General features: G+C 36.4%; 1 protein-coding gene across 3 annotated transcripts in view; it reads right to left on the bottom strand.

Moving 5' to 3' along the window:
* The window catches only part of LOC141446118 (dipeptidase 1-like), a 290,995-nt gene that overhangs the window by 47,891 nt on the left and 223,821 nt on the right, over positions 1-19,283 (bottom strand). For all 3 annotated transcript variants that reach the window (XM_074112557.1, XM_074112555.1, XM_074112558.1), the window contains one exon: positions 16,609-16,789. In XM_074112557.1, coding sequence (XP_073968658.1) covers positions 16,609-16,789 — 181 coding nt within the window. The remainder of the gene's footprint in view (positions 1-16,608; positions 16,790-19,283) is intronic.

Below are 19,283 nucleotides of genomic sequence, written 5' to 3'. Positions count from 1 at the left end.
GTTGGAAAAAAATTAGTTGAAATACTTTTGCACATTATTTCTCGTTTTAAGAGGAGGGGGTATTTTAGAACTGGCTGAATTCTTGGAATATAAATGTTTTTTCTTTTTGAGTGCTTCATGTCAATGATCAAAAGATGATAATAAAAGAAAAGTGGGAGGAAAAAATAGAATTAATTACGCCCTTATTAAAAAGTTGTGTCTAAAGTTAAGAATATTATAAGATGTACATTTAAAAGACGGCGGAAGTTGCCTTCTATATTCTCTTCGTCCAAAAACAGTAAGGGAGAGTACATGGGTTGGGAGAAGTAAGTAAGGGCGAGGGATAACGCAGTTAGGTAGTAAAGTTGGGCCGGCTACCTATGAATGAGAACTTCAGAAAAGGCTCTGACGACTTGCAAGTTCAACTTTTAATAACGAAGATAGTCGCTATAAGTTTTGGGACTTCTTTAAGTAGGACAGAAAATATACTTATATTAAAATGGAAATTCATGGCAGATTTGACTTTTCTGATGTAATTCTACTTTATCTTTATTTATTTAATTAACATAATATCACATCAACAGAGAGATGAAAGCTATCTGAGATTCTTGCACTACAGTAAACTGAATATAGCGGAAGAAGTTGCATAATAGAAAGTGATTAGAAAAAAATGATAACAATCTGAACACTCGCTCGTATTCTTCTTATGGTACTTACTTTAAGATTGCTTTAGACGGGCGATTCCACCAGAAAGAGAAAGGAACGCAGGCAATCCAAAATGGTTCCCATTGTTCCCCGCCCACCCATCATCTCATGAGAGATACCGAGGCTTTAGAACAACAGATCCGGCTAAAGTTTGCCAGATGCCAATATAATAAAAACTAATAAAGTAGCAAAAGAACACTAAGGAGCATGGCGACTCAATCGCCCAGTGCACTGGGAATAAACCTAGAGACTCTCTCTAGTAGAGAGTTCGTTAAGATTACCAGATGCCACAATCTCCGGTAGGGAAACATTTACCGAAGACGAGGAATAAGGTACTTACTTTAAATTGGACCCCAAATTTATTAATTTTTACCCAAAATTCCTAAAACAATTTTTTTCTGAGTTGCACTCGTTAATTTATTTAAGTGGTCCAAGATACTTGGACAGCACAGTGTTCCCGTCTACATCTACACCGAGCAGGTAGTAATTTAGTAAATGATAAATTTAAGAAAGAGTTATGCACATCACAAAACGTGAGAGTACTCAAGTTACTAAAAAAAATTGTCATATCCATATACATTTGCGTATGACAAATTATACTTCTTCATTTTCACTGCGACAAATTTTTTTTTCTGGAATGCCATGTCAAGCGAGTGAAGTATAAGCTAGTGTAAAAGATCATTTTCCCCTAGAAATGGTTACTCCTCCAGGGATTTATCATGAAGATGTAGGAAAAAGAATTTAGTGAAGGAAGGATTTTTTGTAAAGGGTTAATATGCGGATAGAACTAGACTACAACCGAAAGAAGCATGATTTATGTTATCTATTTTGTACAGGTGTCTTCATTGTGTATAGGAAAGATAAATTTGCTTAGACATTGGATATCTGTTATGAATTCTAAAAATATTATAAATAAGTAGGTTAATGAAATTCTATTTCTACAGGTAAACCTAAAACATTTAAATCTAGAAAACAATTTCAGCTATTCGATAAAAATATACGATTCGAAGGTAATAATAATACGTAGTAATAATAATAATAATCACAACAATTAAAATAATAATAATACTAATAGGCGCCACGATAGCCGAGCGGTTAAGAGACTAGACCCGCAATGCTAAGATGTATTGTTGGTTTAGTGGGTTCGATTCCAGGTCTATGCCTTTAGATTTTATTTAATGGTTAATTTGAGAACTTTATAGTAAAGTATGTTAGGCGGTTAGAGGCTAGACCCGCAAAGCTAAGATGTATTGTTGGTTTAGCGGGTTCGATTCACGGTCTAGGACTTGGATTTTATTTAATGGTTAATAAAAGAAATTTACAGTAAAGTATGTTTGCTAGTCGCTTCCGTCCACGACACCTAATTGGTAGTTGGACGTAAAGCCTGCCTGAAAAAATAGGCAATTACTTTATTTGACTTACTAATAATAATAATAATTCTAGGGAAATTGATAATTTTGTTTAAGAAATCTTCTTTAAACCTAATTTTCAGAAATGCATTTAACACTCTGATGGTGCGTAATTGTTAGGACCTTAAAGTCAACAGGAATGGCTCTTAAGTGACAAGACCAGCCACTCCACTCTCCTGAAAATGTCCTTATTTACGATTATCTGTGAAAAAAAAGTTGTAGATTTAAATTATCGTGTTTAAATTAGTTGTAAACAAGTGCAGTACTAAACGGTAACAGAAGTAAAGTCCAAATCTCTTTACACCAAACTTATTATCCACCTCTGAAGATGGATGAAAGTCTGAAACCCGGTCAGAGATACAATACCAGAGGATTCTCAGATTGACTTAGTACCGGCTGTGCCAAAAAAAAATCCTTATACCATTCCTAGTACCTAGCAAAAGTTGCCTGAGGCGTGACGTCACGACAAGGTAGGTTTTGGTCCCGCTAAAAACAAATAAAGAACATCGTTGGAGCCTTTTTACTTTTAAAAAAGAAAATCTCAGAAAAATGAGAAAATTCATCGATTGAAGTTGATTTTTAATAATTCTATCCTTAAACTCACACAATTTCCAATAATCACTTTTTTTTTAGCCTCAATCGACTTCCTCTATTTACGAGAAAGTTCCTCTACACTCAATACCGAAAGAAGCCAAAGAGCAGATTATTATTTAATTTCTTGATTTAATGACATTCCAGTGTACAAATTAAGAGTATATTTTCAATTGTTCTACAGCAAAGTCTTTCCTCATAAATTTTATAGAAATTTGGTACTACATATAATAATAAGTAACCCAGATGCTGTTAGATAAGGCCCACATGAGATTCACAATAGTAAGGGAGGACAATGGATGTGGGTAAGGGATTAGAGGATGAGATAGCAGAAAGTGGGCTCTACCTTAGGGCACGACAAAGGGCCTACACACACACAGACATATACATATATATCTGAAGATAAATAACTAGACCTCTTTTACATAAAAAAAAAAGGTCGATGACGTTGGCCATCTTGAATGTTGACCAAGTAGGTCACTGTCTGGATGAATAAGCGAGGTACTCATGTCAGACCGAATAAGAAAAAAATTTATGATCTGACTAGAAGTACTCTTGTTGGTCTAGTGGTCAAGAGAGTGGCTTTGTAATTCGGAGTTCCCTAGTTCGAATCCCGCGTATGACTACTTTTTATTTGTTAGAAAAAAAAAAATTGTTTATAGTAAAGTATGAGCTTCCGCCTCCCCCCCCCGTCCACGACATCTAATTGGTAGTTTAGACGTTAAGCCTCGCCTGAAAAAATTGGCGATTAAGTGTACTTAACTTGTGCTACGAGGCCTGAACTTTCAGAGTAATCGTACTAAAGACTGGCGATTTTCGTAGCCTCCGGCGCTTGCGCAGTTGCTTGTTCAGCCTATGTCGTACAGATGAGAAGCTTCAATCACACATGGTCATTTAGGGCTAAAAAACAAAAAAACTTTTTACTGTCCAGTAATTATTTCGCTTGAATCCGATTTTATTTATTTCTTTTCTGAGATATGGTCAGTTGGAAAATGAAAAAAATTAATTACTTGAGAAAGGCAAAGATCTTGGCTTAAATTGAAAATGAAAATTTAACGGATACTGTATTAAAAAAAAAAAAGATCTACTCGCAATCTCTATTCAAGGATGCTTAACGGGAAATTTACACGTCATTTCCTGAATTTTAGCCTAGAAATTGAAGAATATGAAAATTATGAAATTCAAGCATCACACATATTGCCAAGATGACGATACAAATAAGTCTGATATTAGTTACTGGTAAGTAGTGCGAGACAGAATCTTAAGTCAAAATTTGGATTCATCAACCACTAATGGTGGATGAAAATTCGAAATCAGCTAGTGATACAATAAACATGTGTGCTACAACAGATTAAAATCAAAAATATTATCTAACGCTGCAAACCTAACTACATTTTCAATTTTAAGAACAGTTTTACAGATAGATACAAATCTATTTCTCACATAACAAATTGTTTTTTCTTTTTGTGTGTAAATAAAATTTCATTAACTAAAATTTTTAATACATTATTTGATTAAAAAAAAGAAGTAAAGTAATTGCTTAACGTCAAACTACCAATTAGATGTCGTGGACGGAGGCGACTAGCAAACATACTTTACTATAAAGTTCTCATATTAACCGCATTAAATAAAATCCAAGACTTAGAGACCGGGAATCGAACCCACTAAACCAACAATACATCTTAGCATTGCGGGTCTAGCCTATAACCGCCTAACATACTTTACTATAAAGTTCTCATATTAACCATTAAATAAAATGCAAGGCTTAGACCAGGGGAATCGAACCTACTAAACCAACAATACATCTTAGCATTGCGGGTCTAGCCTCTTAACCGCTCGGCTACCGTGGCGCCTCACTCAGAACCTAACTATATTTTCAATTTTAAGAACAGTTTTACAGATACAAATCTATTTCTTACATAACAATTTGTATTTTTTTTGTGTGTGTATGTGTGTGTAAACAAAATTTCATTAACAAAAATTTTTTAATACAGTATTTGGTTTTAGCTTGATGATAAAATTGTCTTAATATAATTTATAAGCATGATCTTGAGCTTATTATTTTTAAAAAAGTAAGCCGGGTTAAAGCACCCCATGCTTCTCTAAAAGAGCCCATATAATTAACCCAAAAACCCACTTTAGAAATTTTCAACCCCCTCCCCCCCGCAATGTTAGAACAACTGTTCTAACTTAAAACTTGAAAGTGGCCTAGTTTTTACTTGAATAATAGCCTTTAAAAGGACAATTTAAAGCTCATCCACGGGCATTTTACTTTGCCTAAACTTGCTTAACTTATTGCTTCCGACCACCTACTTAAACTAAGTATCCGTTAAAAGAGAAACTTTCTTCAATAATTCTACAAACTTTATAAAATGGGTCACAATTGTATTAGTTCTAATTCTATAAATCTTTTTTTATAAGTTTTCTTTTAGCTCGCATAATGTCTATTGGAATTTCAGCTGAAGTTTGATTTCAATGTGTCTCAGAACAGAAACGTCTTGCAAATGCTGCTATTGATTTTCTTTTCTTTTTTTTTTTGGTCTTCGGGCCATTTTCTTGGCAATTTAAAAGTGCCTGTTACAAAATTCCAACTGAATTACAAACAAGGCAGGCATAGCCATTTTATGGTCACAATTTGAGGCACCATTATAATATTAAATATTTGCGGTTTAATTTCAGTTCTTAATATACAGATAAGATTGAAAAAGAAAAGATGAAATTTTGACCAAGAGGCTGTAATCAGCAAATACAAAGAAAAAGAAGTTAACCGATATTGAGACTTGGTGAGAAAGCCTGAAATGAAGTTCATTACGAAGGATTAGATTAGAGTCATATCAGGAGGATTATGGATAGGATTATGTATTACGGATAGCATTATGGATTATGGATAGCATTGTGGATTGTGGATAGCATTATGGATTATGGATAGCATTATAGATTATGGATAGCATTGTGGATTATGGATAGCATTGTGGATTGTGGATAGCATTATGGATTATGGATAGCATTATAGATTATGGATAGCATTGTGGATTGTGGATAGCATTATGGATTATGGATAGCATTATAGATTATGGATAGCATTGTGGATTATGGATAGCATTGTAGATAGCATTATGGATTATGAATAGCATTATGGATTATGGATGGTGGTGTGGGATGACTGGATGCGACGGTAAAAAGAAGGCTTGGTTGAACCAAACTTTCAGCTCTCTAAAACGAGATAGGCCATATAATTGTAAAAAATAAACGCCGCCTTTTCTATAAATACAGGAGAGGCTGGAGTGGAAATATTTTAGGGAGATAACCAAATGGGAAGCTGAGGAGATCCCGAGTTGTGATTGGAATCACAACCAGAGAGAGCGTCAGAGGTACGTCGAAGGATTTTGGGTTGGGATGACTGGATGCGACGGGAATCGGAAGGCTTGGTCCAGCAAATCAGAGTCTTTTGTTTTGCAGCGTCTTGTCATGATGACTTGTCTTTGAAGTCTGGTGTGGGAGAGATTCCACGAGAGTCGACGGCCTTAAATAAAAATCATCACCTCTTCTTGAAAATAAATGAGATAAAGTTTGCTTCTGGTTTCATTCACTTTATTTCTCCATTTACAAAACCATTTATCAAGGATCTGTTTCTGCTAGCAACAACCGGATCGGTGATATCAGCAAAGTAAGTAAGGGATTGTGTCAGGACGAATAGGAGTATCAGCTGTGTGCTTGGTGTACTTATCTAAAGGTACTTTCTTCCCTGGGGAATGCCAGTCTGTATTTGAGGAGTGGCTGGGGGTCAGTCAGGTATCTTCTCTCTCCTTTTTTTAGAAGCACCTTAGAAGGATACAGAGCATGTCCTATCTTAATTTGGTCACTATCTCTTTCTACCTTTAACGTTCGCGAAGATTGAGGATGTAACTGTTGAAATAGAACTCTGGGCGAATGAGTTGATAAGGAAAACTAAAATAGAATTGGGAAATGGGCTACCCAATGGATTATTCTAAAAAAAAATTAAATGGGTGACTCATATTCATAGGAAGTCGTGTGAGTGGGCACAACAAATTTTGTTGTGAAAAAATTAACGTTTTTATTCTCAGAGTTTTTATAACTTTAAACTAAATGAGATTTTTTGCATGAATGGACATGCTTATAGCATGAATGGACATGCGTATATAATATAAACAACATTTGTTTTTTTTTTTTTAAGTTGGTTGAAGGAAATCATCACCAGACAGTCTCAGTATTAACGAATAAAGATAGAGGGGGTAAAGAATATATATATGGCGGTTGTTTGTTCTCTAGAGAGAAGTAAAATCAATATGACCTCTTTTGTCCTTTGGTTTGTAAGGCAAGTTCGCTACCTTATAGAGAGGAACGGATCAGTCAGCTTTTAACAACCTCAGAACAGACTCTCCACATTCTATCTATTTGTGTAGAGTGTGCGTGTACGTCTGTATATATGTCAACGTGGGGACGTGTCTACACTTCTTTTTATCTCATCTTACACAAGATGCTGACCACTCAGTACCGCCAGTAGTATTGAGTCGTTCCTCTTTAAGACTGCCATACACGTAACTGAGACCTGTTTTCACTCCAATTTGGTGATAACACTCCCTATATTGCTTCTATTAAGTTTTATTGAACGAAGAAAGAATCTCAACCTGTCCAATTCTTTAAAACTATATGATCAATAAGGCGGTGGGAGTTAAGTAAAGTTAAAACTGATAATGTTGTTTATAATTAGTTTACCTTGATGAATTTATATAATTAGATAATACCTAGGACTTTAAGGAGAGCTTTGACGCTAGGAAGTTGTTCTAATGGAGGAGGCCAAAGAGCCCCTACAGCCTCATGATTATCTTATTCTCACACCTTTCCAGTTTGGTCAGTCGTAGTCATCCACAGAACATCTAGGGAAGATGTTTTATTGGTGAGAAGGGAGCAAGATATCCAAGAATGCAGATTCCTTCTCCTAGCAACATCTCCCTAGCCCAGATCGATGCCGAAGAAGAGATGATCTAGGATTGGCTGGGAATAAAACACGAGCCTACAAGATGCCGCTTCAAAGAAAGAAGCTTTTTGCTAATATCGGATGGCAGAGGAATGTATATACCCTTTCTTCGAGAGAAGAGTGTTCATCCCAATCTGCCAGTTCCTTCAAAGCCTAGGGAGTCTAGAAGGAGGCTAGTCGGTCGCCATGACTGCAGATGTACTGGAGACGGATTGATGGCAAATAATTAGCGGGGAAAGACCCAAACTGCGCGTTCCTTTAATGCCTAGGGATTCTAAAAAGAGGCTAGACGGTTACCATGACTGCAGAGGTATTGGAGCCGGATTGATGGCAAAGGGGAAAAGACCTAAACTCCAAGTTCCTTCAATGCCTAGGGATTCTAAAAGGAGGCTGGATGGTTTCCATGACTGCACAGGTATTGGAGCCGGATTGATGAATATCTAACGAAGGGTTTGCGAGGAAAGACCCAAACTGCCAGTTCCTTCAATGCCTAGGGATTCTGCAAGGAGAATAAACGGTTACCAGGACTGCAGATGTACTGGGAACGGATTGATGGCAAAGGATTTGCGGCGAAAGACATCCAGGTCTCCCTGATTATCGGCTCCTCTCTTCTTCCTTCGAAAGCTTGGTTCCTGTTCAATGTGGGAGAGTTTTGAACCACAGGGGAGCATTGGAAAGCAGTGAAACAGGGGGATTTCCTTAATGGGCAATGAACACAGAGTACTGTCAATAACTAGTAAAAGAATATAATAAATAAGGAATAAAAATCCAAAATCAGATTTCGTGGAGTGCTTCGAAAAGTTTATTGTTTAAAAAGAGAATTTTGGTGAGATCGAAAAAAAAAACTTGAACGGAAGTCGTAAGAGTGTTCAAAACAGATTTTTTTGTTGTTGCTGTTAAGTGCTGATGCGAATAATGCAAGTATACAATTACCATAACCATCTTTGGGAGGGAAGGCTAACTTCCTTCCGCAAAACAATATCCGCTAATCACATTACGTGCCCTAATAAGCAGAAATGACCGGGGGCGGAATATATTCAACGCCTTCTCTCTCGCTTTTTTTTTTTTTTATAGTAACTTCCTTGTAGTAAAGATAAAAATGAAAAGGTAAAAAAGTAAAGCTAAGTATAGAATTGCAGATGGCGGAGGAGTCTACAATTTTTAGAGCGTTAAATTTTTGTGGCCTGTTTCTTCCATCGACGAGAAGAATGGGTGGTAGAAGAAGAAGAGAGGCAGCAGCCTTGTTAGCAATTTCATCATGAAGAGAGGAACAACACCACGACGACGACGAAGGCTTAAGTCGTGTTGAGAATACTTCACGCCGTTCCCCCACCCCAATGGTAACCCGCTAGCCACCACTATCTACGCCCGTGTGTATGTGTGTGTGCAAACTTCACGCCAAGGAGACATTGAAAATGTAATTAAAATACAATTAAGGTCAAACTAAGCTGTAGTGTGGAGTCAGCAGGTTTGTTAGAAAGGTTATAAAAAAAAAAGTGCTGTTATAAAACTGGGCTATAAATATTACTGTTCCCCCCGGTTAGGACTTAGTTTTTACTGAACGGCCCAAATATCAAGTTACCTTTGCTCTCTTATCTCAATTATCTTCCTCTAAATATAAGCACTGTTTATTACCACCATATTCACACATCTCCATAAGAAAAAAAACTCGCTAATTATTACTTACAGGAAGTAACAAAAAAAAAAGCCCAAATTCCTCTCCCCCCCCATCAAACTATTTGTTGTTCAAGTAAGCCCTTTGGATGAGCTAAGTAAGTCCATTGGATGAGCAAAGTAAGCCCTTTAGATAAGCTAAGTAAGTAAGCCAATTGGATGAGCTAAGTAAGTAAGCCCTTTAGATGAGCTAAGTAAGTAAGCCCTTTAGATGAACTAAGTAAGTAAGCGGGCTTCGAGAAACCAATGTGGGTCTCCCTCAAGGAGCAGTGTTAAGCCCAATATTATTTAATCTGTACACAGTTGACCTCGGTGAATCGTTAGGATCTGAAATCCATGTTTTACAATTTGCTGACGATATAACACTGTATTGCAGTAGTAAAGATATTGGGCGGATGCAATTAACAAATTGGATAGAATAATGAACACATTCCATGGATGGTGTACCAATGTTGGTCTTTCACTTTCACAAGAGAAGAGCAGTATCACCATCTTCACACGTAAGGAAGATTCGCTCTCCTGTGAAAATGGGAGGATTTCAATTGCGGGTGGAACCTGTAATGAAGACTCTGGATATGCACATTGATGGAAAACTACTCTGGAAGCAGCACATAACCTACGTTATTAAAAAGTGCGAACAGTATGTAAACATACTGAGATATATTAATCACATGCATTATGACGCATTCAGTCATGATATATTTTTATTATGCCGAGTTTTCGATCCCTAGGGACTAGGTCACATCTTCAGGGCTAATTGACAATGTAATATTTTACATCATTAAAGGGTTGTGCTATGTCTTTTGTCTTGTCTGCTCATGGACTGAGTATGAACAGTTTTTAATGTGTTTGATTGTAAGGGGAAGTCAGTGTTGCCAATTGTCAGTAAGTAAGTTGGCGTATATGTTGTTTAAATTGTTCGCGTCAGTTTTGAAATTTAGACTGTTTTTCTGTCTTAGATATGTAACTATATCTATTTCTAGTACTTTCCCTTTTTTTGGTGTGTTGATTTCTGATTTTGAGTATCTTTGTGTGTTTGGGAAAAATCGAAAGTGTGATGATTTTCTGTGCTATATATTCATTTTAATATAATTATTGTTACCACACTTAAAATATGTTCCACAGCCCTGAAGATGTGACCTAGTCCCTAGGTCGAAAGCTCGGCATAATAAAGTTTATCATGACTGAAACTTGCAGTTATTTTTTTCAACCTATTGAAACTATAAATTAGTCACCAAAAATAATGAATATTATTGTTGAAGTTTTATTACCACTAAAACTTGCAATTAAATATACAGATTCAAGAAAATATGATAGTGATGATGTAATTGGTGCGCGAAGAACAGGAGGGGAGAAATTGACCAATGGTAGCAGCGCTCTCTGCAGGATAAGTATACTACTCAAAAGTTGCTAAGGAATTGCAATAAAAAGATCAAAAAAAGGCAGAAAGAGTTATATTTTTTTTAAAATAAAAAATGCTTCATTTGTCTTTTAATATCACATTATCTTTCACAAATAAAATTTTTAAAAACAAAGATAAAACAGGATTTAACAAAAGCCGTGAGTGTCGCCTAACAAATTGTGGAAAACATCTCCACTGGTTTTTCCACAATTTTTATTTTGTTAATCCAATTAACAGTTTTTCAGTATCTGGTGTAGCCTCCTCTTACTCTCTGAACAGCTGAACAACGGTTTGCCATACTCAAAATAACGGCAGCTATTTCTTCTTGCGGAATTTCTTCCCATAGTAACGTTAAAACGTTAGCAAGCTCTCCGGTGTTCCTGGGTTGGGGCTGATGGTTATTATTCGTCTCTGTAAATTGTCCCAAATGTGCTCTATTGGGTTTAGGTCTGGTGATAGTGCTGGCAGTGGTAAGTGGGTAATGCCGAGACGACGAATTTTTTCAAGAACACATCTGGCGCGGTGAGGGCGGGCATTGTCGTCGAGAAAAACAAATTGTGGCCCAATATTGTCTCGGAAGTCTGAGACAAACCCCCCGAACAATGTCATCTCTGTATCTGATCCCATTTAAAGTGCCCTGAATGATGTGTAAGTTCAGTACGATTGTTGAGAGTAATTCCACCCCACACCATGACACCGCCACCGCGGTGTGCTGTTACCGGTTGGATGAATTGTGGCTCAAAACGAGTGTTTGGCCTTCTCCACACTCGCAAACGTCTGCTATCACTCGATAAACAGAATCTTGACTCGTCACTAAACAATACAAATTCCCAGTTTTGGTTCTCCCTCAACCTAGAGTTTACCCATTCCAATCTTGCTCTTCTGTGTCGATTATCCAAAGAGGGCCGTCTAACTGGGCGATACGAACGCAAACCAACCTCTCTCAATCGATTTCTAATCGTTTGATCAGATACTGGAGTCCCAGAGGATTCAAAAAGACGATTTTGCAACTGTCGGGCGGTCCAAAAAGGGTTTCTACGGGCATTCATCCTCACTAGGCGGTCTTCTCTTTCAGTGGTTCTTCGAAAATTCCCACCGCCATGGCGTCTTTGTGCAGTTCCAAACTCGCGGTATTTTTGCAATGCTCGGCAAACAACACTTGGCGCAATGTTCAAAGCATTAGCAATTTCAAGCTGAGAAAGGCCCTGGGAATGAAACTAGACAATTAAATCTGCCCTTTCATCACTTAGAGGTCTTCTTTCCATGATAAAAAATTAGAGTTGAGAAGAGAAAAAGAGTTCATTCACTTTCAAATGCATTGGAACACTGAATCATTTTAAAGGACAAAATTAGCAATGTTTGTTTTTGTGGTTTATCAAAATGAATTAACCTTTGTACGACTAACAAGTGCATTAATTCCTTAATATAAACAAATATTGAATGCAAAATAACGAGATAAACATCAAAACATTGTGCTAGTTAATTATATTTGATGTTATTTATAAATTCCTTAGCAACTTTTGAGTAGTTTATATTGTTTTATTGAGCGATGAAAACGAATTAATATTTTGCTAGTGATGATTACTCGTAAGCTGCGTCCAGCGTCTGCCGAGCTTACTGAATAGCAAGATATTTGTGGAGTACTACCATGGCTATCTTGGAATTTATGCTAAAGTCTTTCGAAAAATTAGGCCTGATTGCATTACTTTCCTAATTAGGATCTTTTTCTTTTTAATTTAAGGTGCATCAACATCTGAAGACTTTGGTATTCGGAGCTTTTTCCAGTCGAGGACTAACTTTTACTATTGGAATTATAAAATAATTATTTAATAAAAAAAAAAAATTCGAAGAATTTGGGTTTTATTTCGAGTTCGAAAGAAACATCAAAAGCTCTTTGAGAACAAAAAAAAAAAAAGTCTTAAGGCGATTCACGAACTTTCATATCCTCAGATCCAGCAAATAAAACTTAAAGAAAAGAACTGCGATAACAATGACATTGGCATCTCTTCTAGCATCTGTGAGTGAACTATGTGAGGGTGGTCCCGGACCTTCGTTTTGTACCCGGGCTCCTTTAACTCTTTTTCATCTCTCTTCTGCCAGCCAGCCATTCAATTCCTTTTCAAGTCCAAGCCTGCTATTGTGGCTGGAGAGAATTCAAAAGAAATGAGAAAAAAAAAGGAAGGAAGTGACCTCACATATATGTGAATTTAACGATCGTAAAAGAGAAAAAAGAAAAGAAAAAGTATTAACATTAATTTCTAACCAGGGTTACAGCCTAACAAAATGGTTGAAACTAGCACAAAAGATATGAACATACAATAGGCATTAGTTCACATTGCAAGCCGTTCGCACGATATTCTTGGTACAATCAATAACAGATTTTTGGCACAAATTAATGGAATAGACCTTCAACTTTTGGCCAACTGTTCAGCAACTTCGTTACCTTGGATTGTCTTGGATAACATGAGTAAAAAAGCGGTTCGACACTTCCTTATTTACAAACAAGATTTATTTTCAAAACTGCTAGCCGACTTTAGTGCCACCTGGTAGTCGAATAAAAAATAAGAATCTCCTTATATTTTAATACCCACTTCTCAGATTCTGTTCTGTTTTTATAATTATTAATTTATTTTATAAAGGTCTTTAGGCCCTACAAAAATGGGTACAGTGCAGATTGTTACAAAATATTTTTAAAAAAATACAAATAAGAGATAAACTTATCAATAAACAAAATAATAAACGTTTTAATCAACTAATAAATGGTAATAAACTTCTTAAAGAATTAAACGAAATCAAAAACATGAGCATAAGTTTAAACTAATCACAAAGAATAATTTATAGCAGTAGTTTAAGATTTTTTTTTTTCTAAATTATTATTATAATAAGGTCATTAGCATCCATTATTATTAATTATTAAATATATAACATATTTAAATATTTTCCTTATTTATTACTTTATTTATTCCTATTATTTTCTTTTGATACTTTTTCATTTCATTAAAGTAAGAACATGTTCATTGATTATGAATGATCTTACTTTTTTTTGGCATTGGCTTTCGCCATACAGCCAGCATCGTCTAGGTCAGGGGTCGGCAACCCGCGGCTCGCGAGCCGGATGCGTCTCTTTTATCCAAATTTTGTGGCTCTTCAGCCTGTCTAAAATATATTGTATATTTCAATTTTATTGAAACAAATGAAAATTTCATTTATTAAAGTAAAGATATTTTTTTCAAAAAGAATTTTAAATGCGATAGGTTTGAAATTGAATAGAATTGTATTAAAATACGGTAAGTAATACGAGGGTCGTTTGAAAAGTCCGTGCAAAAATAAAAACTACTTAATTTTTTGGGGTAAACCTTTTTTATTTTTCAACATAGTCTCCTTTTAGGCTTATACACTTCGTCCAACGCTGCTCTAGTTTGTTGATCCCTTCCGAATAATAGGATTTGTCCAAGTCTGAAAAATAGCCATTCGTTTCTGCAATCACCTCCTCGTTTGAATAAAATCTTTTTCCCGCCAGCCATTTCTTCATATTGGGGAACAAATAGTAGTCCGAGGGAGCCAAGTCTGGAGAATAGGGGGGATGTGAAACGAGTTGGAACCCTATTTCCATTAATTTTGCGACCACAACTGCTGAGGTGTGAGCTGGTGCGTTGTCGTGATGGAAAAGGACTTTTTTGTGGGCCAATCGTGGGCGTTTTTCTTGCAGCTCGGTTTTTAAACGGTCCAATAACGATGAATAATATGCACCTGTAATAGTTTTACCCTTTTCCAGATAGTCGATGAGGATTATTCCTTGCGAATCCCAAAAGAGAGTCGCCATAATCTTTCCGGCCGAAGGAACGGTCTTCGCCTTTTTTGGCGCAGATTCCCCCTTGGTAACCCATTGTTTAGATTGTTCTTTGGTCTCAGGAGTGTAGTGATGTATCCATGTTTCATCCACAGTGACGAAACGACGCTTAAAGTCCTGCGGATTCTTCTGGAACAGCTGCAAACCGTCCTTGCAACACTTCACACGATTTCGTTTTTGGTCAAGCGTGAGCAATCGCGGCACCCATCTTGCGGATAGCTTGGTCATGTCCAAATGTTGATGCAAAATATTATGTACCCGTTCATTCGAGATGCCCACAGCACTAGCAATCTCACGCACCTTCACTCTTCTGTCATCCATCACCATATCATGGATTTTATCAATGATTTCTGGAGTAGTAACCTCAACAGGGCGTCCAGAACGTTCAGCGTCACTTGTGCCCATATGGCCACTCCGAAAATTTTGAAACCACTTATAAACTGTTCTAATCGAAGGTGCAGAGTCACCATAATGTTTATCAAGCTTCTCTTTAGTCTTCTGAGGCGTTTTGCCTTTCATAAAGTAGTGTTTAATCAACACACGAAATTCTTTTTCGTCCATTTTTTGAAAATCACTCGACTTCCTCGATTCAAACGAATGCCAAACACAAAGAAATAGACCGATCTGGCTGAAACTTGGTGTGTGTTCTTCCAAGAGATGCTACTAACTAAACATAACCTCGATACGCGCCAGTAGTGCTATCTCTCTGACTTTGCACGGACTTTTCAAACGACCCTCGTATTTAGGACTGCCGCCACTTTCATTCAAACACGGGTTTAGTTACTATTTATTTGTTTATTTACTTTGCAATATGTGCAAATAAATATATAAAACATTTAAATGTTATTGGATATCATAGAATAATAATTTATAAATACAAAGGATCTACATAGTTTGTTTACACTATCATCCTTGCGGCTCTTGGTAAGATTTACTAAAATTATTTAAGGAGAAATGGCTCTCTACTTGAAATAGGTTGCCGACCCCTGGTCTAGGTGCTTATCACTAGAATATCACTCACTCTCCATTCTTACTTATAAATACATTCGCTTCACACACATTCATCCCTCTTCTATATACAAACTATTTACATAAACCTTACAACTAATGGATGGATCAGTACTCCCTATATTCCCTGCCATCTTTATAGCTTAACCTAAATTAAAATCACGTAATCCTTCTCTAATCATTTTCTTCAATTCATTCTAATCGGCTATAACTTTTAAATACACTCATATTTCTTTGCTAGCTCTGCTATAGATTTAAGCACATAGATGTTGGTGGAGAATATTATGTCTTCGTAGCGAAATGGTGCATCTAAATACCTGTATATGTCGTCAAACGTTCGTTTCCTTTCTACTACATAACGAGGACAAATCATTATTATATGTTTGAAATGATATGTCCACGTCAAACATCTTTACTTTAAACATGTTTATTACATATAAAAATACATTATTTAATTGTTGCAAATCTCCAACACATAATATCGATTCCAAATCATTTGTGTTCAGCACTAGAGTGAATTTTATTCTGCAAAATTGGAGTACCTGCCAAGAGAACCTAGAGAAATGAATCCAGTTTCACACTAAAGATCTTTTGGCACTTGAGCAACAAAACCGCCATCTTGGAACAGTCTATGAACCAGATGAATCCTTTTGGTCGGCTAATATATTCTTCCTCAGCTTATGTCACACGGAGAATATGTTCAAAAGAGGTTTTTTTGGGGGCAAATTTAGGGCTCCTAGAAATGCTAATTTTGAATCCTTATTCAATATAGGTTCAGCTTCAGCAAAATCTGTACAGTTTCTGTCCAATTTTTTTTCTTTTTCACTTTAAGGTAGAGAGCTCTACAGAAAAATCCACAGAATTAGGTGAGAAGGTAAACCGCATATTTAAATATCAAATATCAAAAATTAGGAGGTGATTCTGGGTTAAAAAAAAATAAGTAAAATATTAATAACAAATTAAATTAAACTTATAGAAAGGAAATAGTTACCCGTCAATAAGAGGCACTTCCTGTAATATCCTGCGAACTTGGTCCATTCGATGTTCAGTACTATCAGCAGAATCTTCATCATCTCCACCACCACTGCTGGAGAGTATAAGAGCCAGGCCTAATCCTATTCCACAGATTACGGTCACCAGAAGACAAGCTACAACCCATGGTCGAAGTTCAACTGTAATATAAGATAGTTTTACCATTAAGATAGTAAGATAGTTATTAATTAAGATAGTTTTTATTATCCAATTTATTTAATTGCTATACAATACAAAATTTACATTCTGAGAACCTCCCTCCAGTCCTATTAACTTAAGAAACTGATGAGGCTGCTGAGCCAATGTATGAAGGCTTTTACCGAAGAGCCAAACAAGCGTACCATACTGACATGGGCAGTGTATCTTTTTCCTGACAGACTGCTCTCTGCCAGACTTCCAAAATCTTCAATGAGCCAAAAGGAGACCTACGATCACAATCTGACAACCCTGAAATGTTGCTGAAAACTTTTTAGCAAGAAACTGCAGATAATAAACTTTTTCACCTGCCTCTGATCAGCAAAACATCTGAGCCAGAAATCAAAATCAATTCCAAGGGGCAAATTGGTCCTTCTGCATTCTCTTACCAGCTTACAAGTCCCAGCTGGATTTAGTTAATGCCTCTGAAGCTGCCTGATAATCAGAGCCAGTACTCCACACGTATAACTCCACTCAGGCAAACTGTAGCAAATCGCCCATATTGTTGCCAAACTTCTGCTTATATTTCCCATGTTACCAAACACCAAATCCCTAATTCCCAGGGGCGAGGCATGTTGCTACAAAAGGGTTTTTGCATCCCGTGAAAAAAACTGCACAGAACCCTTCTCAGGGCTAAACGATCCGCCGCCTTGTTATCCCCTATAACCAATAATGATCAGTATCCAATAATTTTTAGAACTCTTGTTGAAAATCTCTTCTATATCTATAGCAACCTCATTTCACCTTTGTATTCCTATTATCCTGATACTGTTAAATCCTTCCCTTTACATTGTTTCCACCCAGAGTATAAAGTTACCTTACAACAACTCTGGTTATCTCTAAGTCCACACTAGACTTAATCTAAAAAAAACAAGTTACAAAGAAAAAATATTGTTAACATACTAAAGCCGATGTTTTGGGAGTGCTTTAAGCCAGAACTTAGTTTTGCTCAGTGTGTGATGTTAAGTCAGTATTTTTTTTTGAAGTCGTAGTCAAATTAATAAAGTCTATTTTGTAAATCTAAGTAGGACTTAGTTAGATTAGATTGTTATTAGAAGGGCGGTTTCACCAAAAAGGGGAAGGAACGCAGGCAATCCAAAATGCCCATTGTTCCCCGACCACCCCTCATCTATTAAGAGATACCGGCGCTTTAAAACAACAAATCCGGCTAAAGTTTGCCAGATGCCAATACAATAAACTAATAAAGTAGCGACAGGACACTAGGGAGCATGGCGACTCAATCGCCCAGTGCACTGAATAAACCTAGAGAGTTCGTTAAGATTACCAAATGCTACAATCTCCGGTAGGGAAACATTTAACCTTCCGAAGACGAGGAATCTAGTTTTAGAATAAATGGGACACAACTCAACGAAGTGCCGCACAGTCTCATTGGACTCATCACAGCCAGCACAATTTTGGCGACTGGATAAAGTCGCATTTGAAAAGAAAGTAGGACTTAGTTTGCAATCAATTTCATTGGTAACATTCGAACGTTCAACTGTCCGATATAAGATCTTTAAGCTACAAATTAAACGAAGTTTTAAGTAAGTCATGGCGGCAAACATGGCACGATCATCTTCAGAAGCTGCTGATGAAGGACCTTAGTAGCGACCGAAGCGTAGAAGAAAGGACACAGAAATGGTCCTCACAGTAATGTTTCATTGCCAATAAAAACTTAACAATTTAAGGCCAACCAATTGACTGTTCCTATTTTAAATAATAGCTAACCTTTTTTTTCCTTTTACAAAAACATCACTCTCATTGGCTTAACCGGGGTACATCAGCTGGAAACTTAATAAAATCTAGTCCTGGCTAGTTATCAGGAAATAACTATTTTTAAATTAATTAAAACTTCCATTATACAATTTTGTAACAGTAATAAAATAAGCGCTCAATTTCAGCATGAATTAAACTTGATAATAATTTCTATACGCTCTATCAAATAATAATTATTTGCCACAATAAAACGTGGCATATCAAAGCCAGAAACAGCGAGATGGTTAATTCGAGACACACAGCAGTTGGAACAGCAGTTAACTGCGGCGTTTAATGAAGCCGATAACTGGATTAGGCAGCTTTAGTTTCAGCTAGTTATGGATGAAGAGAAATTTCCAGTTGGCTGGTAACATTTCAGCAGCTTAGATTGTTCATCACAACATATATTACTGCAAACAAATAACACGATATCAACGAGTTATTATATAAACTGTTGCGCTTAATTTTATGCTTTAAATTGTTTGTTTGACGGTGATTGGTTAAATATGTAATAAACTACGTAAAATTGAGTTGCTTTCTAGTTTTTGAAGTGTTGCTATTTGAATTTATGAATAAACTTTGCGCTTTTGATGATGAAAAAGTAAGCCATAAAGTTCAATAAAAGCAATTTTATTTTATAGCTTTATAGTCACTGAAATAGTCGCATTGAAGCGGCGTTTTCAA

This window comes from Rhodnius prolixus, unplaced genomic scaffold (assembly GCF_049639745.1).
Source record: "Rhodnius prolixus isolate KJV_2025 unplaced genomic scaffold, Rpr scaffold_1, whole genome shotgun sequence".
NCBI lineage: Eukaryota > Metazoa > Arthropoda > Insecta > Hemiptera > Reduviidae > Rhodnius > Rhodnius prolixus.
This window is presented reverse-complemented; position numbering and strand designations above follow the sequence as displayed.